Here is a 17,536-nt window from a genome sequence, read left to right on the forward strand (position 1 = left end):
TTTTCTACACAGTTCTGGAACAAGATTCTGAGCTTTCCATCTCTCACCTTCTTATAACAATTGCAAAACCCAACTGGTGGCCGACTTTGTTGGAAATAGACCTTCAAAGTCTGCTCTGGGGGAAGAGGGCTCTGGAAAGTGATCACAGGCCTGAAGTCCTCTGTCACCGAACAGGAGCTCTGTGTCCTCACCTATAAATGGTAGTAAGTCCTAATATTGAACTTATGCAGCTGCTGTAAAGTTACACCAGACACCACACGGTAAAACCAAGAGGAGTTGAATGACACGATCAAGGTTGTATGATTAGGAAGTGGCTGAGCTGGATTTGAACCCAGGTGAGCAGCCCCACGGCTCTCCCAGGAGCAGAAGAGGCTGTGTGTCTTGGTCCCAGAGGGAAGGAAGTTGGAGTGGCTGCTCTCGGGCCAACGGCAGTTCTTCTCAGGGCCCTTTGCTATCTGTAGAGCTTGGCAGGGCACACAGATTGATGGCTAGAAAAGAAACCCGTCTGCAAGCTCAAATGAAACGGATGAGAAATTGCAACATATAGATCTGTAGAGCAATGTTAATTCCTCTGATATGTGTTAACGATGCTTAGCTTATCTGTACCTGTAAATGTGTTGCAGGCTGTATGCAGACCAGCGGGGCTTCCAAGGCTGCAAATCAGATGAAGAGTTTGGGAGCGCCTGGCAGCGTCGCGTGCTGCTTTTGGTGGAAATGTCCACGTGGCAGAAACATTTTGTCTCACGTGGAAAAAATGAAGGATATAAACCACCGTGGCTCCCTCCCCGTGTGTTGGCATGTGTAAAATTTATTAGCATAATAGCTCGCTCCACCGTACCCTGGCTTCTGGGGATTCTTCTAGACACGCTGCCTTCCTTTCCTGCTGGGACATCCTTTAGGTCCATTAATGGACCTGATGCCCCTGGGAATTGCTAATTCTAAATTAAAAATCATTAACTATCCAAGTGGAGCCCACGTATACACAGGCCATAACTTGTGATGGCTCTGATCTAGCGAGCCTCAGACCCATCTACCCAACTGTGTACTTGTCAGCTCAGCCACAGCAAGTTCAATGCTCATCTTGTCATTGGTTCGACTTTGCCCACTGCGTGCCTCCCCTGCTACTACACTTGCTCCAGGATCTAAGCTGCCTTGGTGACCGCTGTGTCCCTGGAGCCTGGCGGGATCTCAGTAAATGCTGACTGAATGAACAAATGGGTGAACCAGTGATTGAATCAGAGCCCGAGAATTCTGAAATCATGGCATCCCTCAAGACTCAGCTCAGCTCTGCATTGGACCCAAGAGGTGGGCTTTCCCTGCCTGTTGACTGTATTTCCATAACCTATGGTGCTGCCTGGTACTGTAGTTCTCATCACATTAGGCCACCTTTCTGACTTGCTGGCCTGTTGCTACATTGGACAGAGAGTTCTCTGATGGCACAATTGTATCATTTTCATCTGTGTATCCCCAGAGATGAAAGATGAGCGATTACAGGTATAGCTCTTACCATCAGAGGCTTAAGAAAGCAGGGCCATCACCCTGGGATGAGGAAATACCTGGAAAGGCTGCCACCACCCAGGTCCAAGGTACCCTCTGCAAGGCCCACTCTCAAGCCAGCCCCATCTACTGCCGTGGATCTGGCCCCTGGGACACTGTGTGGCCAGCGGTGCTATCAGAGGGTCAGCAGGCACCACCCTCCAACTACCCGGGGGCTCCTGAAAGGGGCCCGTTTGGGGAGCCTATTTTAAGAAGCACATACTCCTGAGGGTCCAAGCCAAGGCAACCTCAGAGGACACAAAGCAGGGGGCCTTCTCATCTAACAGAGCATTCTGGCCCTTCGGGAGATGAATTTTAAGATCATCTACGATTCCACATTACGACTTTGGTAGAAGCCATCCCGGAACATGGAGTCAAACATGACATTAGGTTCTTAAATTAGTCTCTTCTGGGAATTAGCACAAGTGCTTTGAATTCCTCGCTGGCTAACAGGTGGTATTAACTGACAATCTTCCAAGGGCAGCGCCTGAATTCCCACGACCACGCTGTCACCGAGGAACGGTGTTACAACTTTGTACTTGTGGAGAGAAGCGTGGAGAAGTTAATGATCACAGAGCCGGTGAAGGGCAGAGCGGGGATCTGAGTGCAAGGTCACCCGAGGTTCTCGCCGTGGTTCTCAAGCATCTCCACAGAAAGTGCACCTCATTAGACAGATCTCAGTAAAGAGACTCTCATCAAATCTCTAAATCGAGCACTGCAAGCCTGAGGCAGCAGCTGCTGAAAGGCGGCCTGGCTGTGTGCCCGGTTCCTGCAGAGGTGACCGTCCACCTCTTTCCCACCCCAGCCTCCCTGAGAAGTAACACCCCAGCCTTGCTCCTGCCCACGTCCAAAATCCAGCAAGTTCTTCAGGGGATCCAGCAGGAAGAGGTCCTTGAATTAGGGAGCATTGTGCATACCTCTCAGTGGGGAGGGGGCCGGGACAGATACCGAGCAGCTCTGAGGCTGTCCTGTCGTCATCCTCACCTCTTAAGAGACTGTACCAAATGCGGAAACAACCAGGGGGTGTTGAGGGGGCCCCTCATTCTCATTCTGCATCGCTGTTTGTGTCTCACCATTTTGCCAGAAAAGATGCACTTTTTTCCTCTAAAAACGATGATGCATTCTAAAGTGCGACTTTGCTCTCAAGCCTGAGTTAATCTTTCTTTCCAGAAGAACACAGCTCTTATCTCTAATGGAGGGGATGGAAGGACAGAGTGAATCTAAGGAAATGCGCTTTGGATGTGGCTTTTCAAGAACGCCTGCATCAGGCGAAGGGAGCCAACTTCAAAGTCCTACACTGCTTCAGTGCGCTTGTAAGTGGCCTGAAAGAGTTCAAAGGAGGGCCATGAAATGTCCAGCTCCCTCCCTCCCTCGCTCACTTTCTTCCTTCTACGCACATTTATGTGTATCATACATCAGGTGCTATGTTAGCCACTGGGCTCTCGGCTTGGGGGGGTTCGTCTGCCGCCCCTTCGCTAAATGGTAGTAACTTTGCGTTTGCTTTATGAAGCGCATTTACTTCTCAGGGATCAGTTAAGCACAGGGCCAGGGAAGGCAAATCACGCAAAACCAATGTGATTCTATTTCAGGTCCCCCAGCATCCGGTCCTGAGTGCCACCTGCGAATGAGGCGCCCTTACCTCTCAGCTGCTGGAAGCAGGAGGCACTGCTGTCCGGCTCCAGGGGGTGCCTCAGGACCCCGTTGCTGGGCTTGGGTCTCTCGTATTCTCTTTCGGGGAGCATGGCCTGTTCGCTCTCCAGGGCGGGGTCTGAGTGCGGGGGCAGAGACTGTGGAAACCCAAACATCCAGACGGAAGAAAAGAAGAGTAAGGCACCACAGAGCAGAAAGCCACCCCACCAGGCTCCGATCCAGCGGGGGTCGTCCGGGGTGATGTCCAGGTTACCTGCAATCGGAAAGAGCACGGTTAGCGGGAGGGGACCTGGCGGGGCCTGGCATTTGGTGGAGGTTTGCAATCATTTCTACAGATAGGCCGAGGGCTCTGGAAACAGCCTGGGGCGGGGAAGACTGGCCCATGGGCAAAGCAGCCTATGGCCTCACAGCCGTGCTTCTGGTTTTCCTCAAGCTGAAGGCTGATGGCTTCCCCTCCTTCATTTTCTTGTCTACCCTGTGCTTGCATCAGTCTAAACAAAAACAGTGAGAGGCCAGACACCCTCTGAATTTAGGCTGGAATTGACTGGCTTGGCAGAGCTGCGAAGGTCTGCTAACAAAAACACAGGGAAACAGAAACGTTTATCGCTCAAGGGTATAGTTTTCTATGTATATTCACTTGCACTCCCTACGAAGCACCTAACCTGAGATCCCATTCCACACCCCACCCCCGTCTTAAATCAGTTCACAGATCACACGGGGCGGTGCAGAATGGAAATCAAGAGCCAGGATACCTGGACTGAAATCCTGCCCACTTCTCGCTGTGCGACCTCAGGCCAGCAATTTGAACTCTCCATGCCTCAGCTGACTGATCTGTATAACACTGATGTTATGATGGTACTTACCCTTATCGAGTTGGGAAGATCAAATGAGCCACACCAGACACAAAGTACTCAGGATAGCGCCTGGCACGTGCTTAAGCACTTAATCGATGTTAGCTTAATATTTATGGTGAGGGTTGTGTTTCCAAGCTGCTAGGGGATGGGTTAATTCAAACCTTGGTTGTGGCCTGTGGTTTGGGGGGCCAGTCCTCTTTTAGAAAGTACTGTGGCCAAGGTCTATGCTTTAAGGAAACATGCATGTGGTTTGGCTCTCCTGTCTGTGACTTCTTTGATCTGCCAGCTGAAGTCAAGAAGATGTAAACCTCTTACCCCTTGGTAGATGTTTTTCCCTCTCTCTACAACTGCCTTTCAGAGCAGGGCACTCCTGCATGAGCTGCTTACAGATGTCTCTTTGATGATGATCCCATATCCCTGGAGCATGGAAGGAAATTCTTGGAGATCTGGACCACAGCATATGAGTTAAGAACGAATAGGGCTGCAGGCCTGGACCAGATGGATGGATGGGCTTGGCAAGAGAAATGACCACTGTCACCAGATGAGCACTCCCCCCATTTGTAAAGTGCTCTCCCTGAAGACTCTTCAGCTAACAGTAATGAAAACACCAGCCGTCATTTACTGAGGGCTTACTCTGCACAAGGCACCATGCGGAGTGCATTCTTAACTGTTCCAATCAACCCTCCCCGCAACCCTACGAGGTAGGGCCTTTTACTGTCCCTATTTCATATAGATGGAGAAATCGAGGCTTAGAAAGGCTGGGTGCCTTGTCTACATCCACAGAGTTGAAGACTGAAACACAGGCATCCAGTCGCCAAGGGCTACACCCTTCCCCTCTTGACTGGCAGGTCTTTGTTTTGGGCTCCCTGGAGGGCCCTTAGTGGATAATTTCTGTGCTTTGTGCAATGGGTAAGACCACCAGCTCTTCTGATAGTTGGCAAGTTGGCCTTTGCAACATCGGTAGTCTCTGTCCTGGAGACCCTGACATGAGCCTAGCAGCAATAACCGGGGCACCTGAACGGGCCAGTTGCTTTTGTGCAGCTTCATGCCGGAGAGGAGTATCTACTCTATAGAGTATATACTCTAGTGGGCTTGGGGTTGAATCCCAGCGTTGTTACTTACTAGCATGTGATGCCGGGCAAGTTACTCGCCCTCCCTGACCCTTAGTTTCATCATTTGTGAAATAAAGATGATAGCCATGGACAGTGGTTTCCAGGATGAGAGGTAATGAAAAAGCGTCACCTGACACAGAGTCGGTTCTTATCTGTGGGAGCTCTTAATGTTTTACTTTTAGGGATATATTTATATAAATGGGAATTTTAAGGTACAGACTTTTTTTAAAAGGAGTATGGCATGGGAAAACACAGGGTGATCTTGAAAGCATCTTTATGCAAACACGGGAAGAGAAAAGGAAGTCACACCACCTTGGGTAGCTGAGCAAGACTGTTTGCACCAATCGCTTACTGTTTTTCTTCACCTACTGCCAAGCAATGAATGACAACAAAAGACAGGAAAAGGGAGCTACAGTATTTCCCTCCTTTGTCTTTGGGCCCCATAAATCTGGCAGATGTGAGCCAGTAGGGAGAGAGAAATCCTGGCAGTTGTTTGGGAGAACAAAATCAGTAGCACGTAGAAAGTCATATTTTAGATAGGAAGTCAGTGACTGTTCTATGTGTGAGAAAACATCCCTGCGAGAGGGGCTGCGCTGGGGGAGGTGGATGTTTATGTGAATTTGGCAACTCGCTCCCTGTAGGCCTGTGCCTGTGGGTGGAAAGCTGACACGCACTCGCGATTCCTAAGACAGGGGAGGGTACACGATCTGTGTCAGCATCAGAGCACACCTGCCGCTGGGGAAGGGGCGGGGGACGGGTCTGGAGGGAGATGCGTGGAAGGCAGGGATTTGCAGAGCCAGGAAAATCACAGTTGACTATTCTGGGAATAGTACTGATTTTTTTCCCCTCCATTTCAATTATCCAGAGGACGGTGGCAGGGAAAGAAATAACAGGCTAAGAAGAAACCACTCAGCTTTGGAGCGTGCTGCCCTCAGGACTGGTCAGCCTCGTGAGTGGAGCTTCAGCCCAATTTTGGTGGCTCTTGGGAAGACAATGAATGCTTGACACCAGCCTGAGAAATGTCTTTTCTGAGGCACTTCTTTTCTCTACCCATCTCTACAATGAATAGTATTTTCAGGAGGCATCTTGGCCATTTAAGATGAATATCCACCCCCCCCGCCTGGCAACTGTCATCGTTCAGCAGATATTGTTCTAGCATTACCTATGCTGAAGGGGAGTTCTCTACGTGGCCTGGCAAAGCATGTCTGCTAGACATTACCCATGTCTGCACTTGGGTCTCCTCCTCTGAGAATGAGGAGGGTTTCACCTCCCATACTGGGGAGTTAGGTGTGGCCACGCTCCACAGAGTCTTGCCAGTGAAATGCGAGAGAGGAGACACGTCTCTTCCATGTGGAGATGTGTATGAGCTGGTGCATGACTCCCCATGTTCTTTTTTCCTGCCTGATCACAAAGCATGTGGAATTCTCCCTAAGAGGACGCCTGAGAACCTACAATGAACAAAATGTGTCTGCTGACCTGCATCGGGTATATAACACAAGCAGGAAATAAACCTTTAGTATTTCCAAGTCACTGACATTTTGGGGGTATTTGTTCCTGCAGCATAACTCAGCCTGCCCTGACTAGTACAAAAGGCTTAGGAAATAAAAAAACATACCCTTTAAGAAAAGTGGTCCCGGGCAGGCTTAGAATAGCAATGGTATTCTTTTAGGTCCAGGTAGGGGGCCAGGAGTGAAAATCTCTCTACTTCTCTTTCTATCTGGTTCTAGTTAGTGTCTTGATCTTAAAAAATGACTGCAGTTTCAGCCTTTTGGCGAAGGCTGCTGTCAGGAAGATGCCCAGAACACAACTGAAGAGCACCCATCTGTCTCATTTACTTAGAATGCATCAAATTGCCAATGAAGCTAGAACCGTGGATAAAGAAAGATGTTGAGAAGGACAGAGTGGAGACAGTATCTTGGGCTGTGGGAACAGTCGAGCAAAGGCCTGGCATCCTCAGGGGACTCTGTGAGTGTCCTGGGTAAGCTCCCTCCAGCCACTTGCCTACCCCTTGGTCATTCCAGGCACTGAGGAAAAATGCTGGGAAGGGAGCAGAGGGGAGCAGGGAGAGCCACTCCCTGGGTCACCACGAGGCCGGTACAGGGTGGGTCTTCCTTTGCATACGTGTCTGTAGGCTTGTTAAGATTTCTGCTTTATAAAAGCTATTGTTCTGACTCTTGCACTCTTGGAATCCAACATTTGGAGGGCCTCATGGTTTCGCTGGGTGAGTTGAGCAAGCTTTGACAGCTGTTCGTTCCCTCTGTTGAAAGTCATATAAACATATGGGCTTCGTTGAGATTTCCCTCCATTTCCAAGGACCACTACCATTGTTGGTTCAAACGAAAGAAATCCCCAGGAACGGGGTTAAACCAGTTTAAAACTAACCAACCAAGCCACCCATGAGGATACCCAAGACTGCAAGAAGAAGAGATCAAAGCAAATTGGGAACACTGACTAAGTCCCAGGCCATACTGATGTGTAAGCGATACTATGGCTCTCTGAGCAGTTTTGCTTTGTTTTCCTCAGTCCATTTACCTATTTTTCTAACCTACTTTGTAAAACTTTTGCTATGGGACTCAAGAAGTCCAAGAGTATCATTAAGTTCCAGACCTAATTAGAAACCGGAGACAGGGAGGGGGTGGGGACGGAGGGCAGCTCGGACTGTTCAGAATCCCAGCCGCTGGATTAATTAGTCCAACATGAAGGAATCTGGCGGTGGCAGCCAGCCCCGGGGCGGCAGAGCTGGATGCTCTCTGCTTGTCGACCTTTTCTGTGAAGCCAATGGATGGACGTATCTTTCTGCTGCTGCAAACGCTGTGCAGCTGTAGCAGAGCGGGCTGGTGTGCCTTAGGACCAGTCTGTAGGGAAATGCTGGCAGTCAGGGCATCTCAGCAAGGCCTCTGTCCATGGAAGGGGGCAGCCTTCTGGCTAAACTCCCGGATAGGTTTCAGGGAAGTGAGCTGCCCAGTTGGGGTCAGACAGCCCTGGGCTGTGAAGTGAGTTAACCTCTCTGTTCCTCATTCCACTTAATTTGACTGTGTGTTTACTATTCCCCAGGCACTGTGTTAACTGCTTTGCATGATTAACTCATGTCATCCACACACAGACCCATGAGGAGAAATGGCCCCAGGGTCACACAGCTCATAAGGGGTGTAGTTGGGATGTGAATGGAGGTCTGGTCTGATGTTTGAACTCAGAACTCATCATCACTGCAGGAGGACACATCGTCTGTTAATGGGAATGTTCTGAGGTTCCAAAGAGGCATTCTATGTATTTAAAAAGGGGTCAATTCACGGCTGCCATTGTCGTCAGTTTGTTAAACCCACACTGTGAAGCTTGGTCAGTCCAGTGCTCAGGGGTCTACTCTGCTACCAGGCCCTTCTTCTTCCTACGTCCTGCCCTTGACTGGTGTCACCTTTACAAAGATATTCTAGAAAAGAAATTCTGCAGGCACCATCATTCCTTCCCCAGGCTGGCAGAGGAGGCATCTATCCTCCTTAAGAAGAGGGGCGAGGGAGCCACAGTGGGCTCAGACACGGATGAAAGGTAGCAGCAGCACAATCCCTGTGTCTGAGTGCCGCCAGGGGAGCCCTCCTGGGGAGCTGCCCGTGGGGTCTTGCAGCCCCATAGCTGGCCGTTCCTACAACCAACCACCTCCCCTGCAGCCCCAGCTCCACTGACACACAGATTCCAACCAGACTCCCTCACCGGCCTCTGCCTTTCCACCCTGTTTCCTCAGCCGCTGCTAGGCTGCTAGGCTACCCCATAACAAGGGGCTCCCAGGGACCTGCCTTGCCCACCTCGCACAATTCCCAGGCCACTGCTTTTCCCAGTCCCCCGCCCACCTCTCAGCTGGAATTTCAGAAACATATGGCTGTGTGCGTGGCCCCTGTACATTCATGCTTAAGGGCACGTTCCCATAGGCTGAACAGCCCGAAAGAGGGGCTCTGTCTTAGTCAGTGAGGAAAAGACGGGGAAGGGTCATCCTGAAAGAACTGAGAACCGACTACTCGAAATACAGCCCCAATCCACTCAGAGACAGAATGACAAGTTTCAGCCACAAGATTAGAAAACTGCTGGAAACTATGGAATTCTGTGACTGGCTCCTGAATAGAATAAATTATATTCTTCTGCCCTCTGCTGGTAAAGAGTGGCACCAGCCCTCCGGGGGCCTTCAGAGGGGATGCAAACAAAGAGGGTGACTCACAACACATCCTTCAGTCCCTAGAGACTCATCAGATAGGAAGTCCGCTATTAACTCATTTTGGGGGAAGGCGGCCATCAGCAGGATGCCCAGACGGAACGGAAACGCGCCCACCTGTCTCAGGTATGGGAGGCTTCAAACTGCCAATGAGTCTAGAACCATAGATGACACTGCCTCACCTGGGCCTCGAAGGGTGAGGACAGATGTCGAGCAGAATGGCTGGGGACGGCACTCCAGACTGAGGGGACGGCCTGAGCAAAGGAATGGCGTACTGAGGGGGATGCGAGTGGATGGGCTAAGCTCCCTCCAGCCACCAGTCTACCTCTTGGCCATTCTAGTCACTGAGAAGAAGATGCTGTTTCATTCCCAAGAGGAATCTTGGCGAGGGGGGATCTCTACATGCTTGCTCGGAGACCTGGGTTTTATATAGATACACCCCTTGGATTGGGTACATCTCTTTCTCTCTCTAGGCATCAGTTTCCTTATCTACATAACGCAAGAGCTGGAAGAGAATGATGTCTGAGGTTCTTTCCGGCTCAGGGATTCTGGTATCCCACAAGCTTTGATTCAAGGGGGCCCTGATAATACACTGAGGGCAGGATAGGCTGCTTGGACACTTGCCTTCTCCCCGCAGGCAGCCTTCCCCATGCACTGGGAGGGTGGCCCCTTTCCTCCCCTCCTTCGCTACTCCTGTCCTGTACTGCCTTTGGTGCAGTGGCGGAAGCTGGCTTTCTGTCCGTAGAAGCAAGACGGCAGCTGACTGTCACCATGGGTTGTTTCTCTGACCAGGCCACCAGTCATCCCACTCGCTAGGAATAGGGTTCAAAGGGCCACCCAAGGGCTACAAAACAGCGGCATTCAATCACCTCCTGAACAGACCCAGCACTTTAAAAAGAACAAACAAATAAGGCTGCATTTGATTTTTCTCCCCCGTTTGGAAATTTGTAACATCATTACCTACAAGTAAATATATCACTGGGCTTAATGGAGTGAATCACAAAGTGACTTGATTGGATTTAAAACCAGATTATGTCTTTGAGGTGAATTAGTAAATTTAGCCCTGTCGAGAGATGATGAATTGAGAACCAGGGGACTGAGAGTTGTTATTGATCCTGGGAATAGATCGGGATGAGACAGAGAAGCTGGAAAGGCTTCTTGCACTGTTTTCAGAGAGAAAGGAAACATGGCTTCTCAACTCGCTAAGCTGCATAGGAACACAGTGTCCTCTTTCGGGCACGCAGTTGAGTCGTGACTACATACGGTGGGCAGTGCCCGAGACGGCCTCCAATGATCCCCACCCCTGGAATTCACGTCCTTGTGAAATGATCCCTTCTTCCAAGTGTAGACAGAAACAAGTGGCTTGCTTCTAACACACAAAACGCAGCAGAAGCAATGAGGTGTCACTTCTGAGACTAGGTTATAAAAAGACTGCGGCTTTGTCTCAGGTGCTCTTACCCTTTCTTGGGTTGTTTGCTCCAGGGAGGCCATGCCGAGGTTAGCCCTGTACAGAGATCCGTGGGAGCCAGCCTGAGAGCCCATCTGCCAAGGACTGCCAACAGCCGTGGGGTGAGTTTGGAAGTGGAGCCCCTCCAGGTGGGCTTTCAGATGATTTGAGACCAGCTCAACACCTTGACTGCAGCCTCATGAGAGACCCTGAGTCAGAATCATCCAGCTGAGCTGCTCCTGGGTTCCAGACCCAGAGAAATAAACTGTGAGATAATAACTATTGTTTAAAGTCACGAAGTTTGGGATAATTTGTCACAAAGCAACAGATTAATACACCAGGCGGCTTGCTGTGGTCATTGAAATGTAAGTAGAAACAATGCGTGTCATTTCTGAACAGGAGCTGGTTTCCTGCCTTGGCGACTGGGCAGGCAGGAGTCAGATGAAACTTCTGTGAGCCTGGGTCCTGGAGGGACTACAATAGGCAAGTCTCACCCTCCACCCGCCAAATACCACCAACCTGCACTGGATATGCAGTACGGCTGAGAAATAAACTTTGGCTGCAAAAATCACTTTGATTCGGGAATTGTCTGTTACCACTGCATAGCCTAGCGCATCTCAACTAGCACGCTGTTCAATCCAAGTGTGCTAGGGATGGGGGGGCCCAGAGCAGGCTGAGAAATACACTTGCTCTTCCTGCTGAGAACGCAAGACATGTCGCTTAAAATGGGTTTGAGGTATATATTTCCTTATAAAGCCCACCATGACAGTGTCTTACAGAAACAATTTTCAAATATTCTGTCTCCTTGACCCCACGCGTACATTTGCACTTGAACATGTGCTCCAACTTTTAGTTTAAGAAATAGGGTCCTCATATGGGTTCGTGGACCAACGTTCAACGAGTCTGTGTGTATGCCAGGCGTTTCCACATCTGTCCCCTCATTTATCTTACAAAAGCCCTGCAAGGCAGATATAAGTTTTGTTACCCTGAGTTTACAGATGAGGAAAATTCAGATTTGAGGAGTGAAATCAACCCCAGGCGGTTATTCAGTCTCTAGGTAGACACGAGCAGAACACATGCTTCAAGCCAGACCCTCTGAACCAAATTCATGACCCAATCTTTCCTCTAATCTCAAGGGGGCCACCAGCTAGGGAAGTGGATGCATTAAGGCTGCTGCTTAGTAGGAAGGTTTTAGAACCCAGAGGCTGGGGCTCCTTTATGATGGAGGAAGGGCTTGTGGGTGGCGCTTGGAAATTGAGATAAATTCCTTACTTGTGTCAATGAAGACTGCATCCACATAGATTTTGGTACAGAAAGAGCCCAGGATAAATCCACAGGCTGGTCCAAACACCAGCATCGTGAACAGGATTCCTGAAAGAAGAAGATGAAACCAAGATTAGATTAAAAGCAGAAGCCATTCATTGAGCAAAATTGCCAAAGCTCAAGAAAACTGTTTTACATTGATCAGATGAGAGGTCTGATTAGACAAACGACATTAGAGGAATTAGTCTAAAAATCCTAGAGGGGAAAGCTAGTATTTCCAATTTTTGGAAACTCTATTGAAGCACTGTCATGCAGGAATTCTACAGTTTCAATAGGTTGCTTTGAAATATTTGTGGGCTCCAAGTGCACTTACTTTTAGAGGACTCCACCCCATATCATACCAAACCTATTAAAATACGTCCATGTCTATAATGAAATATTTTTTCTGCCATAAACATTTTTGGAAGGATTTTTATAATTTTGCTTTCACATTTATTTGGCTTTATGTAATTCAATTAATTTACGGTTGGTGAAGATTTCTCAGCACTCATTGTGCAAACTCAGGAATTCTTGTGAAGTGAGAAAAGTTGAAGCCACAAATTATTCTCAGATGTAATGAAATGTTTACAGGCATTAAATTTAGCAAATAACAAAGCTGACATAATGGTATGCTTTGAGCACATTTAATTAAACATTTTATTAATTTCAGTTTTGCAGTTCCCCCCCACCCGCCCCCATATTTTTTGAATTGCTCTCTGTTGTTTTAACAGCTGTTCAGGCCTCAGGCTCTTCTGTAGGACTTGAGAAGGTGGTACTAGGTACATGATTAATTAACATATCTGATGGATATAGTATCTGGAATTTTGCACAAACCTTTTGATCGTTCTGGAAAAGCACTGAGCCCAAACTAAAAACTCACGGGCTGTCTCTATTTAACTAAATTTCAACTTGAGCACTGATAACTCACAAGGCCCTGGGAATAAAAATAAGAGTAAAGAAGTGGATTTTTCTTAGGAAGCTGGCTGCCTGTGGGGACAATCAGTACATGGGTCAATTCAACCCAAGCAGACAGCCTGGAGGGTGGGTACTAATAGGTCCATGTGGGCACATGAGGAACAAGGTAGGAAATGGATTCAACCAGCGGGAAGCTGAGCTCAGTGGAGGATAATTCTGGTCTGTTCGCAGCGTAGACTAACTCAGCCTGAAATCTCCCAGTGATGTCATCATGGAACCGCTCAAATATTCATCCACTCAGTCAATACTTACTTAGTTCCTTCTATGTGCCAAGAAGCCTTCTCAGGGATGGGGACTCAGCATTGAAGTAAAGAGTCAACAATGCAGGCCTTCCTGGAGCTCACTGACTTGGAGGGGAAACTATAGACACCTTAACTGTTTTTTAGATACCTGGCAAAGGAGCCACGTCTTCCTCATTTACAGACAAGAACCCAGAACCGCAAAGCAATCACTTAAAGATGGCTTATAAGGAATGTTGGTTAATGAAGGACAGGATGAAAAGAGGATGGTTTCTATCACAGGAATGGGGCTGAATCCATCCCCAGTGAAATCCTACTCTGATATGGAGCAATCTAGAAGCTCAAGGGCCTCAAAATAGCTGCTCCTGCACCCAGCCGATGACCTCCGGTCTCACAGTTATTCCCGTTTATAGGAATCTGGAGAGGAGCAGAATCCACTTTATTAAAACACTGGCTCTGGTTTGTCACAACTTAGGTTGAGATAACCGACCAGAGAAAATTGAGAAAGGTGGGGTGTTTTTGGAAAAGTCTAGAACGTGGTGATCTTTCAAGTATGGGCTAGAATTAGGAGGACTGGCCTTAGCTGGGCAGAGTTAGGGAGCAGAGCTAGTCTTGGCTTCGGTCCTCTTCGGTAGATGGGGGAAAGCGAAGCAGGAAGTGATGCTGAGAAAGACACAGGGGCAGGGGTGTGGACAGGGGGTGCCCAAGGCAAGAGCTGTACCTGAGGTAGACTGAACGGCTTTCTGCTTCAGGACAAAATCATGAAGCCAGCTCTATCCTTCTGTCCAGGCTGCAGTCTAAGGGGAGCCACTGGTCAGCCACTGGCACTCTAAAGATGCCTCAGCAAGTAAACTAACTACTCAGGCTGTCCCAAAAGAAAGGGGCATGGAGATAGAACACAATTCTCTTGCCAGGGGTGCTGCAACTACTCTTCTGACGCCCCTTCCATAGTCCTAGCCATCACTCTGACTCCCAGCAGTGCCCCCATGATAACATGCCTCCTTTCATGAAAATTAAATACCCCCCCAATCAATGTAATAATCACTGCTCCATCCCCTACAGATTGAACAATGAAAATGATAATTAATACTGAATAGGTCAAAGGACCAAGCTTTTAGTATCATTGGAAAGAAACAACCAATGAGCTTTAAAGCTTGTGTTGGGACTTAACCACTGGTGGCACAGTGGTTAAGAATCTGCCTGCCAGTGCAGGGAACAAGGGTTCGATCTCTGGTCCGGGAAGATCCCACATGCCGCGGAGCAACTAAGCTTGTGCGCCACAACTACCGAGCCTGCGCTCTAGAGCCCGCACGCCGCAACTACCGAGCCCACATGCTGCAACTACTGAAGCCCACGTGCCTAGAGCCCGTGCTCTGCAACAAGAGAAGCAACCGCAATGAGAAGCCAGCGTGCCTCAACGAAGAGTAGCCCCTGCTCGCCACAACTAGAGAAAGCCCGTGCACAGCAACGAAGACCCAATGCAGCCAAAAATAAAATTAAAAAAAAAAAAAAGCTTGTGTTGAGTGTTCTGTTACCCCTCCCCCACATGGGGGCAGTGGAGAGTGTGGGAGTGTGGACCAGCCAGCGTCATGGGACAGCTGGAGACTCCAGGCCCTGGGTGTCCTGCCCTTGTGCAAGTTATGACACAAAAGGACGGGCATCCCTCAAGCTCAGCTGCCCACAAGAGCCCCACCAGGCCCAGACAGGCCAGCCATCTGTTCTGGCAGCTCGGATGGGCAGAGGCCACTGCAGAGAAACCACGTGCCAAGGTGGTCTCTCCATCTGGTTCCTTTAGGACAGGGCACGGGTCACCAAAACGCTGGATGGTGGCTTTCCATTTGAACAGGACAGAATTCTCCCCCAAAGAAACCTGGTAGGACCCCATTCAAAAAACCAAAGAAGGATGTAGGGGGACTTCCCTGGTGGTCTAGTGGTTAGGATTCGGTGCTTTCACTGCCGTGGCCCGGGTTCAATCCCTGGTCAGGGAACTGAGATCCTGCAAGCTTCGTGGCCAAAAGGAAAGAAAAGAAAAGAAAGAAAAAAAGACATAGGATGCGTATTTTTGTGTGAAGGGCATTGTTTCCCCTCAGTTGAAGTAAGGGAATATTTTTAAAGTAGCTCCTCCTCGGAGAGATGCCAAGTAAACCTCTAGCAGCAATAGGTTCTCGAATATTTTCCAAGGGACAATCCAGTAGTGGGGATGGGATGGGGTGGGGTGGGAGGCTCATGCATCAGGAAGCACCCTTTTTCACTTCAGAAATATCTTAGGATAACAGCTCAAATCAAGCAGCATCGGTGAGCACAGCCCTGGGTCTTTACAGGATGCTGTTCCCCTGACAGCACACAAGGCAGGCTGTGATCCTACAGAAAGGTACTTCTGAATTTGCTTCCTTGCTCTCTTTTCGATTCATCCCACCAGGCTGTGATTTTGTTCTTGTTTAGCAAACCCCCCTCAAAATGTTCTGCCTAAATAGACAAGAAACAGATGGTCCGGCCCTAAAATCCAGAATCCTTGCGTTGAATGGTGAGCGCCTCCAGGTCCAGGAGAGAAGGTTCTTCAGCGGCCCAGTGCTGCCCCCTGCTGTCTGTCAGATTGTGTACACGGGAGGCGAGCCCAGGACGCAGAGATCAGAGAGAGAAGGGCTCCTCCTGTTCTGCTACCCTGAGCCTGGTGCTTTACAAGCATAATCTGCTGTAATTCTTTCAATGGCCCTGACGGGGAGTCTACTGAGCCCATTTCACAGCGGAAGGAAAGGTTTAGTGCCTCACTTCCCAACAGCGAGTCAGAAAGCAGCACAGTGGGCTCTGAAGCCAGGTTTCTCTCATCCCCTTAGGGGAAAAGCATTCTTCAAGCAGATCTGGAGAGAGTATGGGCCACTTGGGTTTAAATCCCAGCTCCACCACTTCCCAGCTCTGGGAACCTTGGGAAAGGTCTATTTAACTGCCTTGTGCCTCAGCTTTCTCATCTGTAAAATGGGAATGATATTAGGTCTATTCCATGAGACTATAGGGAGGATTTAATGACCTCGCATTTGTAAAGCTCTTAGAACAGAGTCTGGCACCCAGAAAGAGCCATGGAGTGTTTGTTAAATGGATGACGCCTGTGTCTCTTCTGCTACAATGAAGGCCAGCACACCTGGGTTCCTGGTCTTCCTCTCTCCAAAGTGTGCTTCACCACCCCCCCCATGCCTCATTTCCTAAAGCCACCATCAGGGGAGAGGGGCTGATGCTGGGAGCAGGCCAGGTCCCAGAGAGGGTTCCTCGTGGGAAGCAGCCGCAATCCCAAGCAACAGAAGGGTCCAGATGGACTGGCCATCCAGAGTCCAGAGTTCACCCCCTTGCTCTGACTGCCCACCTGCCAAGCACATTCTGATGCTAACCTGGTTTCCCAGGGATGTGAGGACTGAACAAAGGGAGAAGAAATGGCATGACCCCCATGGTGATCTAACTATGGCATCCTGGTTTGAACACAGGCCTTCTGTAAATTAGGTTAGTGTAAATCTGCAGTTCCCAAACTGTGTGTCGAGTCACCTTGGGGTACCACAGTGAACTCACAGGGGTACAGCAAAATGTTTTAAGTGTTTGAGGGAAACCCAGTGATGGCTAACATCTGTCAGATGCTACTCATACAACTACTCACAACTGCTCACTCTAGGTGGCTGATGGTTTCAGCACTGGATCAAGCAACATTCCTTTCAAATACATCCTGTCTTTGTGAACTGAGTTTTCAGTACCTGCTGTGATAAAAAGCAAACGTGGTGTGGAAATCAATGCAGAACACAGGAAATGAAGGTGGTGGAGTCCAATCTGATTCCAAGGTTTGAGAATCTGTGTAGTCCCTAGCAGGGACACGCAACCCATTAGTAAGTAATCATGCATATTTAAAAATAAAATAGAAATACTTTTTTCTTTCAATTTATGTGTGTTATGTTTTTCAAACGTGTATTAAGTAATTTGAACCTAACTGCTTGATAAACACAATTGCTGGGTATATCCTGCAGACTCAGGGCTCTGTGAAAAATAAGACACTAAGGGTACAATGAACCCAGAAAGTTTGGGAACCTCTGGTGTAAATCTGCCGCCCATGCTATACAATCTTCCTACTTAGCACCAGCCATCTCTGGACGCTGGGGAAGGACAGATGAACTGGACAAGGATTTTGCCTTCAAGAAGCTTGCTGTCTTATTGGAGAGACCTCCAACCATTCTCCATCATTCAAATTA

General features: G+C 48.9%; 1 protein-coding gene across 2 annotated transcripts in view; it reads right to left on the bottom strand.

Moving 5' to 3' along the window:
- Positions 1-17,536, bottom strand: part of SLCO3A1 (solute carrier organic anion transporter family member 3A1) — a 322,429-nt gene that overhangs the window by 59,983 nt on the left and 244,910 nt on the right. For both annotated transcript variants that reach the window (XM_082388919.1, XM_082388918.1), the window contains exons 3-4: positions 12,070-12,168; positions 3,176-3,439 (exon numbers count right to left, since the gene is read on the bottom strand). In XM_082388919.1, coding sequence (XP_082245045.1) covers positions 3,176-3,439; positions 12,070-12,168 — 363 coding nt within the window. The remainder of the gene's footprint in view (positions 1-3,175; positions 3,440-12,069; positions 12,169-17,536) is intronic.

Source organism: Balaenoptera borealis (genome assembly GCF_965194805.1).
Source record: "Balaenoptera borealis genome assembly, chromosome: 3".
NCBI classification, from domain to species: Eukaryota; Metazoa; Chordata; class Mammalia; order Artiodactyla; family Balaenopteridae; genus Balaenoptera; species Balaenoptera borealis.